This window comes from Sebastes fasciatus, chromosome 14, assembly GCF_043250625.1.
Source record: "Sebastes fasciatus isolate fSebFas1 chromosome 14, fSebFas1.pri, whole genome shotgun sequence".
In the NCBI taxonomy this organism is placed as follows: Eukaryota; Metazoa; Chordata; class Actinopteri; order Perciformes; family Sebastidae; genus Sebastes; species Sebastes fasciatus.
In genome coordinates, this window is record NC_133808.1 from 30,338,187 (window position 1) to 30,358,335 (window position 20,149).

Sequence of the window (20,149 nt, forward strand, 5' to 3'; positions counted from 1 at the left end):
TTTATTTTGTCCATCACATCACGGTTGGAAATTAGCACCATGCTGGTAAAATATGCAAGTGGCTGCTAGATTTGTTTCACTCACCAGCCAAAAACACAATCTACTGAGTGGCAGGTGGACAAAAAAGTTAATTTCCAACACTGCACCACATACATTTATCTTTAAATCTAAAAACTGAACTATTTATTTAAAGTGAAACAGGAAATTAAAACACCAGATTCCCTTTTTACCAATTAATAACAACACTTTAAAACATCCCTTAAAGATAAATTCCTCAACCAAGAATTATTCTTACTTAACTCCAACCTTTAAATGTTACTTAACACATGTGTGATGTTATTTAAATATATTTATATGTATATATAATGGAAACCTTATGATATCAAAATGCATCATAGTTTTTCCAGCTGGGACGTTCAAATCCTCAACACCTCAAATCTGCACTTTACCCAGATAAAACTCCCTAAATACCACCACATAATACATCTTATTTCACTTTTCTCAGAAATAGTTTATATCCTACCCCACCACCACCACCCCCACCCCCCAAAATATAAAATCTAATAATGTATTATTTATTGGGAGCTCTGACACGAGGACTTGGCAGACTGAGGGCACACAAATATGGTTATGCAAATGCAGAGCTGCTGAGAGACTGGACAGAATCCCAGGCGAAAACCGCCGCAGCGTGGGGCCGAGCCAACGCCGCTGGAAACAAGAGCACGGAGAGGAGTGATGGAGATAGGAAGAGAGGAGGAGGAGGGAGGAAGAGGAGGAGGAGGAGGAGGAGGGGTGTGATGACCACAGACACACAGAGAGAGAGACTTTCCATCATCTTCTTTGGGAAATCCTTCCAGTATCGCTGCAGCCAGCGAGGACTGTCACACATGATTACTTTCCCCTTCTTCTGCTTTAACTGTTCCCACACATGCAGATATACAGTCAGTCAGTCAGTCAGTCAGTCAGTCAGTCAGTCAGCTAACCCCCCCCGCTCTCTATAAAAACACTTATTACTGCTAGTGTTACAGGAAGAGGACAGGAAGGACGGCTCACATCCAAACAACAAAACTATCAGCCTGCTCTGCTGTAATGGAATCTTCACATGGGGCCAATAAGACTTAATTTGAGACGGACACCAGAGATCATCTGACAGTTCTGGGGATTCATTCACACACACAGTATACTGTATAGATATAATGTGTGTGTGCAGCATTAAGCAGAGTTTCTGGACGGTCATCCTGGTGTGAGCTACAGAGACATTTTAAACTAGATTGCAAATTTTAGATTAAGGATTATTTGAGCACTGAATGATAATACTTTGGTTGATGTAATTTGATGTTTGTTTTTAAGTCTGTTGTCTCTTTTATGTGAAATGTTTTATGTTGGTTTTAATAGTTTGCCGTTTTGTTTTTAAGTCTGTTATTTTAATGTGTGAAACTTCTAAAGGTGCCACTTTGGACAGGACCTCCTTGCAAATGAGATTCAAAACAGGATTATTTGGGCACTGAATAACAACTCTTTGGTTGATATAACTTGTTTGTTTCTTGTTGTTTTTTACTTTTTGCTGTTTTGTTTTTAAGTCTGTTCTTTGTGTTTTTATGTGGTGCTTGTGTGAAACTTCTAAGCTGCCATCTTCGACATGACCCCCTTACAAATGAGATTCAAAATGTTAATGGGATTATCCTGGCTAAAAGTGCAACCCTCTTTTAGGAGAGTCGGTGAAAGTGCTTTTAAAGTTTCTGGACCTTCATCTTGGTGAGAGCTACAGAAACACTTTAAACTAGATCATTTTATTAACATGCACAATTTTAAAAACAGGATTAATGAGCACTGAATTATTATTCTTTGGTTGATGTAACTTGTTGTTTTGAGTTTGTGTGAAATTTTGTATGTTTTCATGTTGTTTTTCACTTTTTGCTGTTTTTTGTTTTCGTTTTTACTGCAAAATCCTGTTTTTTGTTTTTATTATTATTATTATTATTGTTATTGTTATTGTTATTGTTATTATTATTATTATTATTATTATTACTCTACCCGGTGAGCTACCGCAGTGCTCCTGTTTTTTGTTTTTAAGTCTATTATTTGTGTTGTTATGTGTGGAATTTCTAGAATTAAATCTTGACCAGCACCCCCTTACAAATGAGAATCACATTTTCAATAGGATTATCCAGGCTAAATGAGGGTTAAATAAAAACAAATAAAAAGTTGGACTAAAAGTGCAACCCTGTTTTATGGTTGGTGAAAGTGCTTTTAAAGTTTCTGGACCATCAGCTCAGTGAGAGCTACAGAGACACTTTAAACTAGATCATTTTATAAAAATGCAAACTTTTAAAAACAGGATTATTTGAGCACTGAATGATAACACTTTGGTTGATGTAACTTGATTTGTTTTAAGTCTGTTGTCTCATTCATGTGAAATGTTTTAATATTGTTTTTCACTGTTTTGTTTTAAAGTCTGTAATTTGGCTAAATAAGGGTTAAATAAAAACATAAAAAGTTGGATTAAAAGTGCAACCCTGTTTTAGGAGAGTTGGTGAAAGTGCTCTTAAAGTTTCTGGACCTTCATCCTGGTGTGAGCTACAGAGATGCTTTAAATTAGATTATTTTATTAACATGCATAGTTTAAAAACAGGATTAAGGACTATTTGAGCACCGAATGAATATCTGTTGTCTCCAGTTGTTTATGTGGAATGTTTTATGTTTGTTATTAAGTCTGTTATTTGTGTTTTTATGTGGTGCTTGTGTAAAACTTTAAAGATGCCATCTTGGCCAGGAAACTCAAATAAAGGTTGAATAAAGAAAGTTGGACTAAAAGTGTAACCCTGTTTTCTGCCTCTGTTTAGACTGTTTTTGTTTATTCCCAAGTTTTACAGAACATTTGATGTTTTTATAAATCATGTTTTCCGTGAGCTTTAGACCTTTCTAACCTTGACCATATAAACATTTTAAAATGAGCCCCTTTCTATTTCCTGTTCCACTGTTTGTTAATGTGGTAGCTGACAGGAAGTAAACATGGACCAAAGCTGTTGCCGTAGCAACAGAATGACAATGAAAAGGTCTTTAATACTGTCTGCTGCACTAATGAGGCAACAAGGTTCAGATTATCTCAAACTGACTCCCAACAAAGTCTTAAACTGCTGTATCATGTTGTCAAAATCAGACTTATATATATATATATATGTTTTGATTTGCAAAGGCATTTTTATTTCTCATTGATGTGCAATAATTGTGAATAACTTATCATTTAAAGGCCTAAAACGAGTCTCCTCTACCAGAATAAGGCGTAGAATCTACAGGAATGTCATTAGTCTGCAGATTTGGAGTCTTATAATTACTGTCGGTCTGTCCTCCTCCAAAAACATTCTTAGTCGACTAACACTCAACGATTCTGTCGACTAATCGATTAGGTGATTTAAAACAGAGTTTCTCCACAAAGAATCACACAAAAGCACCACTTTAAATCTGGTGTTTACAAAAGATGTGCTCATACGTTCCTTGAAAAATGTAAAAGAAGGTTTGCACACCGTAGCTCCCTGTGAGTGCAATTTATTGGCACATCTTAATTAGTAACCTTTAGAGCAGATGCTCTTCTTGCTCTTAAAGGGAGCTACAGTGTGCGGTACATTTTTCATTGCTGTCTTCTATCGGTCCAGCATCGGCCTACTACGGCTTTGAATGTGTGTGACCACTTCAGAGGTGACTTCACAAGTCATTCAGCATGAAAAAAGCATAATAAACTACTAATCCACCAAAGAAATCTTAGTCGACTGAGATTAAAACGACCGATTACTCGACTAATCTGCTAAGAGGGGAAGCTACTTATAATCTAAATGTTTTTTTCTGCTTTGACAGGAACAAGATTCAACACTAACATTTAAAAAGAAAGTGTGAAATCCCTGGCATCGAATCTGAAATCTGCTTTTAATATTTGCAACAAACACGGCCTGAAAAGCCACATTGAGCATTCCCTCGTTTATCTACTGGAGGCATCTAAAAGCTGCATGTTTAGAGGGAACAGACGCATTCCTCACACAGCTACAGCTAGAAGGCAGCAAGCCTCCGTACATGCAGAGGAGGGAGTTCGCCGGGGCCAAGCGGGAGCCTGTCGACGACTACGCCCGGACCCCCCCTGTCATCGGGCTGAAGGGCCCGTCCTCCGCCACTCACCAGCACACACACACACACACATACATACATATATATATATACGGGTCTAAAGCAAGAGCTGCACAAACAAACCCACCAAACATCAGGCCTGAAGAAATACTTTTACACTTCTTTCTGTTTGGAAGTTGCAGTTTGTTTTGTTTAAAGCTGAATTAACAACAACTGACATTTATTGATGGACAAAAATGTGCCCACTCAGCAGAATGCTGCCCTGACATCAGCTGTGGTTAGCCTCACACACACACACACACACACACACACTCAGTATACACACAGAGTCAGACTGGGGGCCTGTATGTTGCGGTTGGGGGCAGCCAGGCGTCATTAAAACGAGGCTAACATCCATAGACGGCCACTAATTGGTCTGAATTTAATCAAGTCGGTGCTGTACGTCAAACTGGCCTCTGTGTCACAGCTCACATGCAGTCAGACATCAGCTCCAGGAGGACTGAAGTTTGCTTAATGCACATATATATATACATTAAATGGAAATATTACAGAGAGAAGTTTTAATGAAGTTACAAAGAGGATTTTAATCAGATAGAAATGTTTATTTCTGATGTAGTGCTCCTCTGATGAATTAAACTAGTATTATATTAAGTTGGAACTATTTTTAATTTAAGATCAAATATCAATTTAATAGATTATTATAGTTCTTTATTTGTACATTATCTTGTAAGAAGATGGTTTTAATGTTTGCAGATGAATGTGAGTCCTCTTTATCATTAGGTTTAGACATGCACTTGTACTTGTTTTTATTACGTTTGCAGACAGAACTACTTCTCTCTACATACTACATTCCACCTCTGTATATATATATATATATTTTAGTAGTTTTACATACTACATTCCTGTTTACTCCTCTGTATGTATATATATTTTAGTACTTCTCATTATTACATACTACATTCCTGTCTACACCTCTGTGTACATATATTACCTCTCATCATATGTATACATACTACATCCTGTTTACATTCACTTTTCACATCTGGAATACTGTCGTCAACAAAATTACAAATATACAAATTTACATTACTATTTTATATTTAAACCCTATATTTCGATTGCACTATTTTATGCCTTAGATTATCATTTTGCTTTTACTTTTACTGTGTGTTTACCCCTTTTATATATATACATATTTTATGAGCATTGTTGAAGGGACCTGAGACCAAAGATTTTCATTACTGACTGTGGCAATATAAAAAGTATCTTGTCTTGGATTTGAGTATTTGAATATGTGTAAGCACCACATACATTCAATGAAGCTTCACAAGCAGAATCTGCATGTGATACTGTTATAAAGTGCATGTTTTCATACTTTACAGATTCTTAAGGAGGAATTTGAAAAGTTTAAGAGGTTAACACATTAGAGAGTGAAGTTGTACTCAACATTTATAGTGAAATGCTCCTTTCTGAAGGAAGATGTTGTATTTAATGAAGTTGCAGCAGATTTGTGAAGTGGACAGAAGCAATCTGTCAACCATGAAATCACTGAGTAACTCCAATCCACTCAGACAGAGCACCTGTTTCCACACTGATGGAGCAGTAAAAACTTCATGTACGCATCTCTTTATCTCTTTCATCCGCCTGCAGACTGAGAAATGACTCCGTGTATTTGTGTTTGTATAAAATTATGCAGTAATAATGAGGGGTTTTCATTCAGGGATGAGGATACAGGATTCAAGAAGTTGCAAATCGCTCAGAATAAGGCAGCTCATTGTTGTTGATACAGAACTAATGTCAATGAAATGCATAACAGTCTATCATGGTTAAAAGTAAAAGACAGATTTACTGCATCGTTGCTTAATTTCATTAGAAAATTCAAGAAAATAGCAAAAATCTATTAAAAATATTATCGAAAAAACATCTCCTAGCTGAACAGCTCTCTGTGTCTGCTGATATTTAGCTAACATCAAATCATAAAAGGTTTAATGTTGGATAAATACAAAGTCCCGGTAATATTTATGGTAAAATAAGTTCTGTTTTTGTATGTTTTGTAATTTGACATAATATGCTATGGTCCAACCACTAATGAATCATATTTGCATCTATACTCTGTGAATAGTATTAACTTGAACCTATAGGTCCTGTGTTGTGTGTTAGGTTGTGTCTTGAATATTGTTGTGTTTTGATGCTGTGGTCATTGTTGGTAAAGATTGTAATGTGATTATGTACTGAAATGTAGCCTAGAACAGTTCAAAGTGATTTAAGTGGACTCCAGGAAGAATAGCTGGGCTTCAGACACAGCTAATGGAGATCTGAATAAAAGATAAAGATAAAGATAAAGGTGTTTGTAGTGAGTTGGTTCTGTGCGTAATCTGTGCGTAAAAGCGAAAAGTGACACCTTGTAAATCACATAGCTTGGGTCAGGCCTTTCATAGTGAAATATTAAGTTATACTAGATGTAGTTCGACTTGTTAATTAATGTATTAAATGTTAAATATGATGGAGATGCGGTTGATTTTGTGAGCTGAACTGTTGAGCCTCAGTGGTCTCAGTCCACCTCTTGTCTTTGAGGCTAATAAACGTGTTATACGAGCAGCCGGCTTCCAGCCTCGCCTGGAGCTGAGTAAAAATAAAATCACTCCGTTAAGGATTCCTCTAAACCACATAATCTGACCACAGAGACTCGCTGTTCTCGGTCACCGACGCAGCCAAAGAGGAGGCTTTAGGACCCGAGCAGGACCTGCTGAACCTGCCAGGAACCCAACTGCTAATGAGTGGAACCAGGAGGACGAGGAACCAGAGGAACTGAGTAATTCATTGAGCCACAAATCCTAAAAGTCTCCGGGACAAAACCTGGGAGAAGGCTAACAGAAAAACTTCTCTGAAGATTAGAAAAAATGACTGCAGGGTCGTTTAATGATGTCTAACATTTAATTTTGTAATTTGGATTATCCTTGAGGTTTTAGAACAAACAAGCTGTTTGTCATCAGCAACACACTCACCTCCATCATTAACTCAACTGTAGACAATTTCATATCAACAAGAGACTGTTCCTTTAATAATATTTTTAATTTTAAATTGTAACTATTTATTCTATTCTACTTTTAGCGTACTTTTAGCTTATTTATTTATAAATAATTAGCTTATTATTATTTGTTAATTACTTTATAGTTTTCACCAATTGTTTTGCACTGAACTTCTGAGTGGTGGATGCAAGAGACACAATTTCGTTTTTTTGTGGAGCATAAAAATAACAAATAAAGGAATCTTGAATCTTGAACAACAATCTTCCAACGAGAGGATACATCTCCCTCCTCTGGGTAAACATTTAATTCACTTCTATTTTCCTCATTTTTAAAGTTATTTATTTCAATCAGGAGCAAAGAGGATCCGTGCGTAAAGGAGGTCAGACTGAGACTCTCTGAGCAGCAGGTAGAAGAGGTAAAGCTTCATTTCTCTACATTCCTACAGGAGATTTAATAAGCTGTGATCAAATATAAGATAATGTGATTTTGTATATTTAAATACAAATGAAATATTCTTATAAAATGTGTTTATTATCGGGCCTCATTTGGATCCTCACGATGGTTCGTTTAGAATGTTCGAAACATTCTAAATTCTAAATTCTAAATTCGAATTCTAAAATGTTGCAGACAGACGGAACTTCAACACAGTTTGAGCTGAAATACACTGAGTTTTCAAACTAAATGCGTTTTTTCAGCTGTGACACAAGAAGGATACGCAGACAGTTTAGAATCTGTTTGATTTAAACATGAAGCTTGAAGTCTCGACTCAAAGCGAAGCGAAGCGTCTGAGAGGTTAACAGTCACTGAAGACGCAGCAGCTTTATCATCTTTAACCACTCTGAGATCTAACTAGTTTAAAAATTAAACAGACAGCAGACAGAATTCCATTACACCTGTAATTAATTAATTATTATTAACAACAAAATGGAGTATAAATACAGTAAATGGTAATATATCATATGCAAAAAAATCAGCTAACGTTTAAATTGAGTTATTAAAAACGTGCCCAAAAATATAAATTATTTTCTTACATAAAAACTGTAGTTGTTGCAAAAAAAAAGGCCTCATCGTAAATATAAATATTCTTGATTTCTACAATTAGTATTTTCTTTTACTACATTTCAATAAAATAATTGCTGTTTTTCTTGTTAATTGTATTCAATTGTATGTGATAGTTTTTACACATGCCCGTATATTTCCACTGCAGAGTTTAATTTCTGCACATTTTATGCAAAACAAAACAACAAAACATTTTTTTTTAACTTTCAAGATGTTTAAAATGTTCCTGTATTGTGTTGTTAATTGTTAATTGTTAATTGTTAATTGTATTCGACGAGCCTCTACAATTGACCCTCGGGGACAAATAAAGTGAAACTGATTTACACATTTTCCACTAAAGATCAAGTCTTTATTTTCCACCTTAAAGTTCCTCTGAACGCTCTCACACCTTACTGGATGCTGTGCGTGTGGCGCAAGAAGAGCGACTTTAGTGCAAAAGTTAATGACAGTTGTGCAGCAGGGATGTTATTTCTGAGCAGCGCACATTATAATTCAAAATGTGTGATATGTGTTTGTCAAGGAGCGAAACAGTTCGTTTACTTCATGCAACAAGTCGAGAGGCCTCCTGCAGACCTGCAGACCTGCAGACCAAACTGAAACACAACTTCACTTTTATTCTGCAAGCTAAATTGAAACTGGGAAATCTGATTACTTTTGATGAATTTAAAACATTAATGATAGACCTAGAAGCAGAGTCAATCGGGAGCTGTCTGTGTTTCTGAATATGTTCACTTTAACGTTGGCTTAAAACACTTGATTTTAATGTGTTTTGTATGATATTATGCAATGTGTTTATTTTGCATTTGTTTTATGTTGTGGCGTCTGAAACTTTACTGTATGTCTAAATGCTGCTGTCTCGGCCATGCAGGTCTCTCTAATGCAAAAGAGATTCTTAATCTCAATGAGTACTACCTGGTTAAATAAAGGTTAAATAAAAAATAATAAATACTGATGATAATTAAGGGATTTGAATTATGCATATATTGCATGAGTCATATTCCTGATAGACTCTCTATACAGGCCTGCAGAATGTCTCCTGCAGCAGAGTGGACTACAGATGTGAATTAGCTTTAACGCTATAATCTGGTAATCTGGTGCATCAAATGGTGACATTTATGTTTTAAACTGTACATGGTCCCTTTTAAATAAAATAAAATAATAATAACCACTGAGCTCAAACTGGTCTCCACGTTCACACAGCGCGCGTGGAGCTCCTACAGCTAAACGTGTCGTGTCAATCCAACATCAAACCTCAGCTGCTGCTCAATTGCAATTTGCAAAGAATTAAACGCTGAAAGGAAATACGAGGTTCTTGTAATTGAGTTTTTCCATTTTAATGCTATACTTTCTACTTCTACTCCACTACATCTCAGAGGTAAATATTGTACTTTTTTAACTCCACTAAGCTACATTTATATACAGATCATTTATACAGGTTACAGTTTAGTTAGTATGCATTGCTATATAGATAAAAGACTCCGTTTACATTACATCTATTTTTATATTTTATACTTCTAGTGTAACACTTCTGTTTATATTTTTTTATTGCATCTACTTTACCTGTTTTATTTGTCTTATTATAACCGTGTGTGTTTTACCTGTTATATGTTTTATCTGCCTCGTTTAGTCTTGTCAAGTATTTGTTTTAAAGCACTGACCAGAAGTGGACACTGTGAATCTCCTTCTATTTAATACGATGACAATAAAGCTTTCTATTCTATTCTAATCTATTCTATTCCACATCCCTGCGCGATAATAACTTCTCTTTTGTGCATAAGATAAAAAAATAAATAAATGATCTTTCAGGACCTTGAAGGCTGCAGAATGAAACTCTGTCAACAAGTCTATTATAGCCTTTTTCCTAACAAGTGCCTTTAATTGTATTTAGTGTGACTATTCCTATGTCTGTAACCTGCTAAGTCTATTCATCTATAGGCAAAAAAATAATGTTTATTAAAATGATTGTAAAATATACAACCTAAATAGTGCATTAAAACAAATCAGTAAGATAATGTAAAAGAAAAGGTGAAAAACAGCTATATAATTTATCTTTAAACAGTAAATTAACTGTAAAATACTATGAAATTAATTAAAAAAAAACTATTTCATTAACAGTACAAAGCTGTAAATTTCAGCGACAGTATAATAATGTTAATTTTACAGTAATATAAAGGCAACCTTGCTGCCAGTTCTTTACTGTTATTTTACTGTAAAATTCTTAACAGTATACGCTCACCTGTAGGCCCATAAAATAATATTTTTTCCATTCTAATAATAAAAACACTGATGTATGTGTTTACTAAACCCTAATATAAAATGCAACATAGATTACAAATATTTTTCAATATTTGACCTTTTTCCATTCTAATAATAAAAACACTGATTGAGTATTTCCAGGGAAAACTATTTGGGGTTATAATATGGTGAAAGTTTAAATACCCAATAAATACTACACTAAATGTGTACTTGTGTTTATATGTGTATCCACATTATGACAAAATATATGGTGACAATGTTTTATTTTTTTTGTAATATAAAATGCAACATAGATTACAAATTATTTTCAATATTTGACCTTTTTCCATTCTAATAATAATAAAAACACTGATGTATGTGTTTACTGTTTGAATGCATTTAAACACTAAATCATTGCTCCTGTTCGTGTTGCACTTAGCTCAAACTGGTCTCCACGTTCACACAGAGCGCGTGGAGCTCCTACAGCTAAACGTGTTGTGTCCTTTCTGGCTTTTTTTTTTAAACCCCTTAAAATGAAGCTATGTGAGAGTAGTTCAGAAATATTGTACTTTTTAACTCCACTATAGGCTACATTTATATACAGCTTAGGTACAGTTTAGTTAGTATGCATTGCTATAGATAAAAGACTCCTTAACTTATCTTTTGTGCATAAGATAAAAAAAACAACTGCTCTTTCAGGACCTTGAAGGCTGCATAATGAAACTCTCTGGCTCAGCTGCAAAGTGGAGCCATGATGTTTTGACTCTCTAAAGGAGCTCGGAGACATGTTGTTGTTTAGCTGTGTGGGTGCATGTCTGAGCACTGACCCGGGTCCATGTCCAGACAGTGGTCCGGTGCGTCCTCTCCGTCCTCTCCGAGACTCTCCATGGACAGCTCCAGCTGCTTGTCCTCCCAGCCGCGCAGCTTCCTCTTCTTGTTGGAGCCGATCAGAGCTTCCACGGAGAACGCGTGGGCTCGAGAGCTCAGAGCTGCTGCAGATCTCCTTCTCTCACTCATTGCTCTCTGATCCACCCAAAAGGGAGGAGGACGCAGTGAAGAACCAGAACCAGCTCCGGTCTCCTGTCTCCGGTCCGGTCCAACGACAGTGGAGCAAAACAAGCAACAAAAAAGCACACGTCAGTGAACTCACCAAGTGTCCAAAGTAGTAAATCCCAAAACTGTGACTAGAAACGCGTCAAACTGCTGCAGGCAGACTGAGCAGACCGAGCAGACTGAGCAGACTGAGCCATCCTGAGATCTGGAGTCCTGGAGGATTGAGAGTTTTTCTTCCTCTCCGCGTCTTTCTGTTGCTCTTTCTGTCCCCCTGAACGTCTCTCTGATTGATACTCACTTCTGGAGGAGTTTTTTCTCTCCTGCTCGCTGTCAAAACCCCGAACAACCAATGAGAAGTGAGGAGACACAGCGAGACAAAGTGTTCCGTCCAATCAGAGAGGAGAGAGACGCGCGTAAAACTGGAAGAGGAACCAGAGATCCGGACTGCATGAACTCCATAATGGAGCCTATATACGATAATACACAATATGTCCTATACATTTAAGATGCATTTTCACACCTGTAATTAATTAATTATTATTAACAACAAAACGGAGTTCTAAATTCTACATTCTAAATTCTAAATTCTAAATTCTAAATTCTAAATTCTAAAATCGAATTCTAAAATGTTGCAGACAGACGAAACTTCAACATAGTTTGTGAGCTGAATTACACTGACTTTTCAAACTAAATGAGTTTTTTTCAGCTGTGACACAAGAAGGACAAGCAGACAGTTTAGAATCTGTTTGATTTAAACATGAAGCTCAACATGGTTAACAGTCACTTCAGGTCTGAGACTGAAGGCGCAGCAGCTTTTATCCTCTTTAAACATTCTGACATCTAACTAGTTTAAACATGAAACAGACAGCAGACATAATTTCATTACACCTGTAATTAATTAATTAATTAATTATTATTAACAACAAAATGGAATATAAATACAGTAAATGGTAATATATCATATTCTAAAAAAAATCCGCTAACGTTTAAATTGAGGCATTAAAAACGTGCCCAAAAATATATATATATATATTAATTTCTTACATAAAAAAACTGTAGTTGTTGGGGGGGAAAAAGGCCTCATCGTATCATAGTTGTTATGAATATATTAAATAAATATAAATATTTCTATAATTAGTATTTTCTTTTACTACATTTCAATAAAATAATATCCGTTTCTCTAGTAAAATTGTATTTATTTTTATGTGATATGTTGTTCGCTGTAAAACCAGCACATCCAATGAGAAGTGAGGACAAAGTGTTCCGTCCAATAGTTGTGTTAAGGGTTGGTTTATATCTGCTTTTTAACTCCGGGTGGATTTATGGGTTGTAAATAAACTTGGGATGCTGTTCATATATTTAATTTGGGATGTAAATAAATCTGGGATAGTTTATATATCATATTATATTATATTATCATTCTATGATATATGAGTTATTAGAGGAGAAGTGAGGGAAATATAAGTTTTACTTCTACCTTTTCTCCTTTTCGGACACTATTACTCTTGTTTTGTTTGTTATTATTTTCATTTATTTTATGTTCGAAATAAAGTCTTTCATTCATTCAATCATTATCTGCTTTACGCGAACATTTCCCTGCAAACAGAACAATGAAATACTTTCAGTTTGATATTTACTGACCTCACCATCCAGCCTGATGTCTCCTCTCTCAGATCTCACACAGGAACCAGAAGATTAGTGAGTGAACCGGTTCAACTCTTCTGCTCGGCTGATTTCAGGTCGGTAACAGAAAATATTACACATAATAAAACTGGTTTGTTTACATTTTAAATTTAGGCCCTGTCATCTGTTTATTCTATTAATTAATCAAGTGAATAATAATTTATAGTATTTCATTTTTACGCAAACACATTGAAGCCAAATCCCCATTTCCATTCCAATAATGACGCAGAATAAAATAACCTTTCACTTCTTTATTGAACCCAAAAAGGACAATTATTCCATTAATTAATAACCAATTAAACTATCTAAAAAAAAAACAGGAGATACATCATTGAGTTTAATATTGTGTTGGGAAATTAAAAACAATATATTTTGACTGATCTAGTGAAATAAATCGTATTTATAATAGCAAGTAAATATACAAGTCTTGAAATTTAAATACTAAATATTTAAATAGAATAATGATAATAATCTGAATATTATAAATCAATTATATTTAGCCCAATATGACAAATCACAAATTTTCCTCAAGGGGCTTTTAGGCTAATAATAACAACACTTTACTCCAACTTGTACTACTACTACTATTAATAATTTTAGTGTAATAAATAACATAATACTGGCAGGTAATATTGTTGCAGCAGCTTTCAAAGATAATCGGTTCCCAAAGATCAAACTCTTTAAAAACAGACTCTTTGCTGAGACTTTATTAGTTCTGGGCTGCAGAAAGAGACGAGCTGATCATTCTCACCTCCAGACAGACAACAGCTCTTATATTCGTATTTAACAGCAAAACGAAAAAGAAGCTTCATCTGCAAAACAAACAGATATATCCGATTTTATTTCTCCTCCTAAACCACGTTTTTATTTTTGTGTTTTTGTGTGAACTCAGTGGAATATTATCGACCACACTGCTGTAAAGTTATTAATCTTAAAGAATGGTGTTTATCTGTTTTTGAGGCCTGAAGTTCAACATGAGGAACCTCCAGAAAACCTCCAGAAAACCTCCAGAGCACGAAGCTCTCCAAAGGTCACCGCTAAGCATTTAATCATCTTAATAGGACATATTAAAGTGTGCAAAATATGCATAAACTGTGATATTAAAGAAAAAAAAAAAAAGTCTCAATAAATTTAGAGACAGCGAACAAAAATATAATGAACTGTGCTGTGCATGGCTGCATATTGTTGCATATTTCACCACTGCACAACACTATGCAGCCATGCACAGCACACCTGCATATTGTTGCATATTGTTGCATATTGTTGTACAGTGGCATAATATACAACAATATGCAACAATATGCAACAATATGCCAGTGTGCTGCGCATGGCTGCAGAGTGTTGTGCAGTATGCAGCCATGCAAACGAAACAAATTATCACGGAAATAACGTCGGAATATTTTACTTAACGTCATTACGGGAATATTAACCTGTACTGTAATATTTCACCAGCTTCTGCAGGTTGACGTAAACTGACGTAACCTGACGTTATTCTGCAGAGATCGACGGAGTAAAATGCGCATTTCTGACGCTTTAATAGAAAATACGCGCGCTAAGAATATTTGATTTGTGCGTAAAACTAATTATTAAAAACCCAATCAGATAATCAGAGAGGAATAATGAGATTGAAATGATATGAATATAATTCTGACTCATTTACACAACTATTAACTACGGATACTTATTTATGTTTTTATGATTTTGTGCGTAAACAAGTAAATATTGTGTGTGCCACACGTTGGTGTGTTTGGATCTCTGTCGGAGGAAACTCGTTAAACTCGAGCAGTAAAAACTCAAACCAACTGTTTGCTGTTTGGATCCCAATTATAACCTCGATGGCATCTCACCCAAGCAGAGAGACTCGACTCATTTAAACCAGATAAATATATGGGATACATATTTATACGGGACGTTTTTATGAGCTTCGATTCTTTCAAAGATTTTCTCTCAAACACATTATTTATTCATTTTTTGCTCAAAGTCTTTTTATTGGTATTCTGTACAACATCCAATAAATAATTGTATAAACAAATGACATCCCTATAACAATATTATTGCACCATTAAATAAGCAGTTATTTAATAAACAATTACATTTATACATATAAATGAATTAAATCCGATAGCAACATAAATGAAACATATACCAAACAAATAAAAAAAGAATAAAAAAAAAGGAAAGGACCAAAAAAACCCCCAGAAAAATAAGTAAATTAAAAATAATAATAATAATAAATACACTTTCGAACACTTTCTGATTTATCTTGCGATCATTTTTTACATTATGAGCCTCTAAAACACGCTATTCTTGTGTTTGTTTTCACTAAACTGGTTCCTTTACGCACAGACAGACACGTTGTTTTCTGTCTTCATCCAGACGGACACGTGGAAGGTTCGGCGGAAACACACCGTTAATATTCAATTAGTGTAAGAAAGCGTTTGACCTTGGCTGACCTTGAGGATAAAGACTGCAATAAAGCTCCAAAGTGACAGCAGCTCTCCAGCCAGAGCCAAGGATTAAGAATCAACCATGCAGGACTCTAAATATAGTGAATGTGGAGAGAAACAACATGCAGGAGGAGCTGAGGAGATGAAGATGAGTGGCCTTTGCGCGCAAACAGCTTTACATTCACCTGACGCTCAATTTTTTACGCGTAAAATCCTAAATCAGCAGCAGCCGGTTGCTCCATAAGTTGATGGTTAAATAGTGCATTTACAACCCAGAGGTCAGAGTTCACTCTCTGAAGCCTCACACAAGAGGATGCATGACATATACAGCTTTGTTTTAAAGGTTTAAGTGACGGAGACAACAACAAAACATCAGAGCAGGAAATATAAACAGTGTGATGATGATTTTTTTAATGAAGTCAAATACCATAATAAATCTTAAATGGATGTTTTGCAGAAGTAATAATAAAATGAAAAATATAAAGCTGCAGCTAATATGGGTCCACTTTAATATTATTAGTATTATTTTAGAAATTGTTTTAGTATTATTAGAATTTATAATTTTTTAATTCTTCGACAGAAAACTACCTGAATAAATAAATAAAATAATATTATTTGACACTCGGATCATAGATCATATAAAGTACTTTATGAATATTACAGATTATCACAGACATTATAGGCACGAATAGCAGAAAATGGTTTATATATAATATAATATCATTATATTAAATTAGATTGATATAATGCCATTTGGTACAGGAATACCTCACCTTCAGTCACCTTAGTAAAAAATAAATAAATATTTCTTTTGTCGGATTGGTGTTCTTGTTTTTTAATTCTTTATTTACTTAATTTTTATTTATTTATTTTGTGTGTGTATGTGCATATTGTACGTGTTATATTATTTCATGTGCGTAATTTTGATGTCACTGCTCCTTTAAGTTTTGCTGTAACTGTTTCCATTAGTGTGATATTGGTTATTTCCTTTATTTTTCTTACTGTTGCAGGTGGGAGGGAAAAATGAATAAAAAAATAGAATTTGCTCTGTGATTTATATGCCTTGCAATTAAAAAAAAAATACTATTTATTCATGAAAATGCGTATAATTACATCTTAAATTAGGATGTAAAATTACACTATTAAAACACTGACATGCTTTTAGATTAATTATTAATAATAGTGATGAATGTGCCTTTATTGATGAGTGAATAGTGAAGGTTAAGAGTCTTTAGCTCTCTGCATGGACACAGTTCAACATGTCGGTTTGTATGTGTATTTGTTCTCTATATATCCGGACTGACTTGTCGCTGTTTCCATTCACCAGCATCTCTTTAAAACAAGTTATACATTTATTAGGACTCTATTAAAGTTTTTACCTCTGTGCATAAAACGGGTCAGTTACTGGTGTCGCTTTCATATTAAAGCTCCATATTACAGCACACTGATATCACCACATGTCTCACATGGATTAGTCATAATGCTGCAGCTCCTAACAGCTCTGCAGTGATTTACAGCCTGCTGCTGTGTCTATATGTACTCTATATATTCTTATTTATACTCTGTCAGCTGCACATGCCAACAGGAAGAAAAAAAAGAGGACCAAAGGGAAATAAACTGCTCTGTTCCAGGTAAACACACCAGGATGGAAAAACCACAGCAGCAGCAGCAGCAGTACAGTCCACATCCACAGTGTGTGAGTGAGTCCCTGCAGGAATATTAAAGACTACAAGAAGTGCATTTTCAATTAGAGAAAGTGTGATGGCAGAGAGAAGGAGGAGGAGCTGTGGGGAGAAGGATGGAGGGATGAGAGGGAGGAAGAGGGGGAGACATGGTATAAAATAAAGTTAGGTAAGAAGAGGAAATAGTCAGAGAAAGAGAAAAACAAAGAAAGAAAATGGAGAAAGAATCACAACAAAGAAGAAGAAATGAAAGAAGAAAGAGGGGAAGACACAAGACATTCAAAAATACCATAAAGTCACTTGTGTATTTTGACTCTAGCGTTTAACTGTGCTTTGACCTTAACTTGTTTGCTTTTTCTTGAGTTTTGTTTATTTTTATTTTCATAGTTCTCTCCTTTCATCCATTTCTTTCTGCTTTGTAAACACTTGTGATGAATTGTGTTTTGTTTACAGAAATCTGGATCGAGTGGTCACGCTAACAAAAAAATAATGTTCAAATTAGATGTTAAACCACCAATGAATCTGGTTTCAATCTTATTTACACAAATATGTTTTAATTATTTCTCTTGTTGTCTTTTCGTCTTTGTCGGTCCAGATCTCATGAATCTAATCTGAATCCAATTTAGATTTACAACAGAACCATGAACGCAACATCAAACCTCAACACCTGGGACCCAAATTCAAATTACACTTAAACACTGTATAATCTAACAAGTAAATGTTACCTCTTTGAATAAGAGAAGTTTTCCTTATTTTGGTGGCATGGCAGTTTTACTGAGAACTGTTACTAATGAAGACACGAAGACAAAATAATGGAAAGAATATCAAGAAGATCACTTTGAAGAACACATACAGCTGAAACTCAAAGACAAGATAAAGATAAATAAGATGCAACATCTTCAGAACGAGTGTGTAGTACATGTACTTGTTTGGCTGCGTTCAGACCAACATTACTGCATCAAAAGAGGCTCCTCCTCCTCCTCATTCATTTCAATGAGACGAACGTAGAGGGCAACAAAAAGGTCGTCAGCCAATCAGTTTATAGTCTGAACACGACGTTACTCTGCAGCAACGGAGTCTTTTGCTTTCAACACATTTTGCTGTCACACGAGTTACATCCTGGAGACGTAAACAGTCACTGGAATAACATTTGATATCTGCAGCAGTTGATGAGCAGGTCCATTATTTTCTGTTTTTATATCATCCTGTATCTTCAAAGTGTTGCTCCTTATGTAGTCAACTCCGAACATTCAAAGTATGCATGTTTTAGCATCAAAATGCTATTTTCCCACGTGACCTGCTGAGGTTTCTGCATGATGACGCTGCTACATGTACAGTATATAAACATCCTTATAGTCAGTGTATTAATACAGTTACTTAGATGGCGGTCAGCGTGCTCCCAGTTTGGAGAAGCAGACAGGATTACTGGCAGGAAGATAAGCGATGTACTGCTGTGGACGCCACGTTAATTCGGATCCAAAAGGGCAGAGGTAAATCAGCAACTCCCGTGTTCTCAGAGGTAAAATTACTGTTTTTGTGAATGGAGTCTGGTGGCTTTGAAGAGAGCGATCTAACGGCTTCAGTTCCCCGTCGTAAAGGGCTGTCGGACGGCGAGGTAAAGCGGCTGGGGACGGGAGCAGCAGTCCCCAGCTTATATCGTTATATTGCTCTCTTCAAAGCCACCAGACTGCATTCACAAAAACAGTAATGTTACCTTGCAGAACATGGGAATATTCATACAACCCAATTTCAAAAAATCCAAACTAACTGTCAGTTATTTCCAAACTTAGCACAGCTACCGTTGACTCAGCTAGTGCTAGCGTTCACATTATTCATAACTTTATTGAAAGGACCCGCCCTTTAAGAGCTGAGGACAGCCTCTATGAATGTGTCCTCTCAGCAGAACCCCACTTTCTGTCGGACCTCTCTGAGGACCGGCGCCGCCAGCTCCCGGGCCCTGCAGGTCCCTCGGGCCAGCACCCCCTCCAGGTGACCGCGGTCCGCCCTCAGCCTCTCGATCTCCTCCCTGATGGGCGTCAACCTCTGGATCACAGCCTCGGTGACCAGCTGCTTATAGACTCCCGTGTCCATCCCTCCGGCCTGGGACACTGCCTCCTCCACGCTGATCATCGCCATGGCGGCGTGGATCGTCACCAGGTTGGACACGCCCGGCCGCTTCTCCGGGTCAAAGGTGACCTCGGAGGTGAAGTCAGTGATGGCGCGGCGGACCTTGAGGGCGATGTCATCGGGGGAGTCCGTAATGGTAATCGTCGCCATCACTTGGGGGTCGGATTTGGACATTTTGGCGGAAGGGTCACGGAGGGATTTTACCTTTCGTGTAGAGCCTGAGGGAGGAAATCACATTGAGATACTTATTAGTATGATGAGAACACCATCAAAACCACTTAGAAAGAACTACATGGTTGAATTTCAAACTGCTACGTTTGTACAGTGAAACACGGGACACGAACGAAGAGCTGATTGTAACGTAAAAGTGAAACTTAACAGACGTGACATGAACGGCGTTCTCCTGATGAAAGCCTCGTGTTGTTGGACCCATCCACCTCCCCTCCCACCCGCCTGGTGTGTGTCTTTTTGCTCTTTAAACCACGTCACCACTTTCCCGGCGCACTTTCGCTAAGTGTTTATTGTTGCCACGGATGGATTCACATTTAAAAAATTATTTAAATATTGATATTTTAAAGGTAAACTAAAAACCCATGTATTTAGTCTGGCTTTTATGTACTGTTTTATAGTTTTATAATCTTTTATTGTATCTGTTATTTATTTTTTATCTGTTATCTTTTATTTTATTTAATCAACATTTTATTGCTGATACTTGGAA

At 36.0% G+C, this 20,149-nt stretch overlaps 2 protein-coding genes across 3 annotated transcripts in view; both read right to left on the minus strand.

The window, feature by feature from the left end:
- The window catches only part of tbx15 (T-box transcription factor 15), a 48,934-nt gene extending 37,167 nt beyond the window's left edge, over positions 1–11,767 (minus strand). The window contains exon 1 of the mRNA XM_074657815.1: positions 11,267–11,767. Coding sequence (XP_074513916.1) covers positions 11,267–11,456 — 190 coding nt within the window. The 5' untranslated portion in view covers positions 11,457–11,767. The remainder of the gene's footprint in view (positions 1–11,266) is intronic.
- Positions 11,768–16,504: 4,737 nt separating this feature from the next.
- Positions 16,505–20,149, minus strand: part of wars2 (tryptophanyl tRNA synthetase 2, mitochondrial) — a 30,820-nt gene continuing 27,175 nt past the window's right edge. For both annotated transcript variants that reach the window (XM_074657875.1, XM_074657874.1), the window contains exon 6: positions 16,505–19,649. In XM_074657875.1, the coding sequence (XP_074513976.1) occupies positions 19,201–19,649 (449 nt within the window). In that variant the 3' untranslated portion in view covers positions 16,505–19,200. The remainder of the gene's footprint in view (positions 19,650–20,149) is intronic.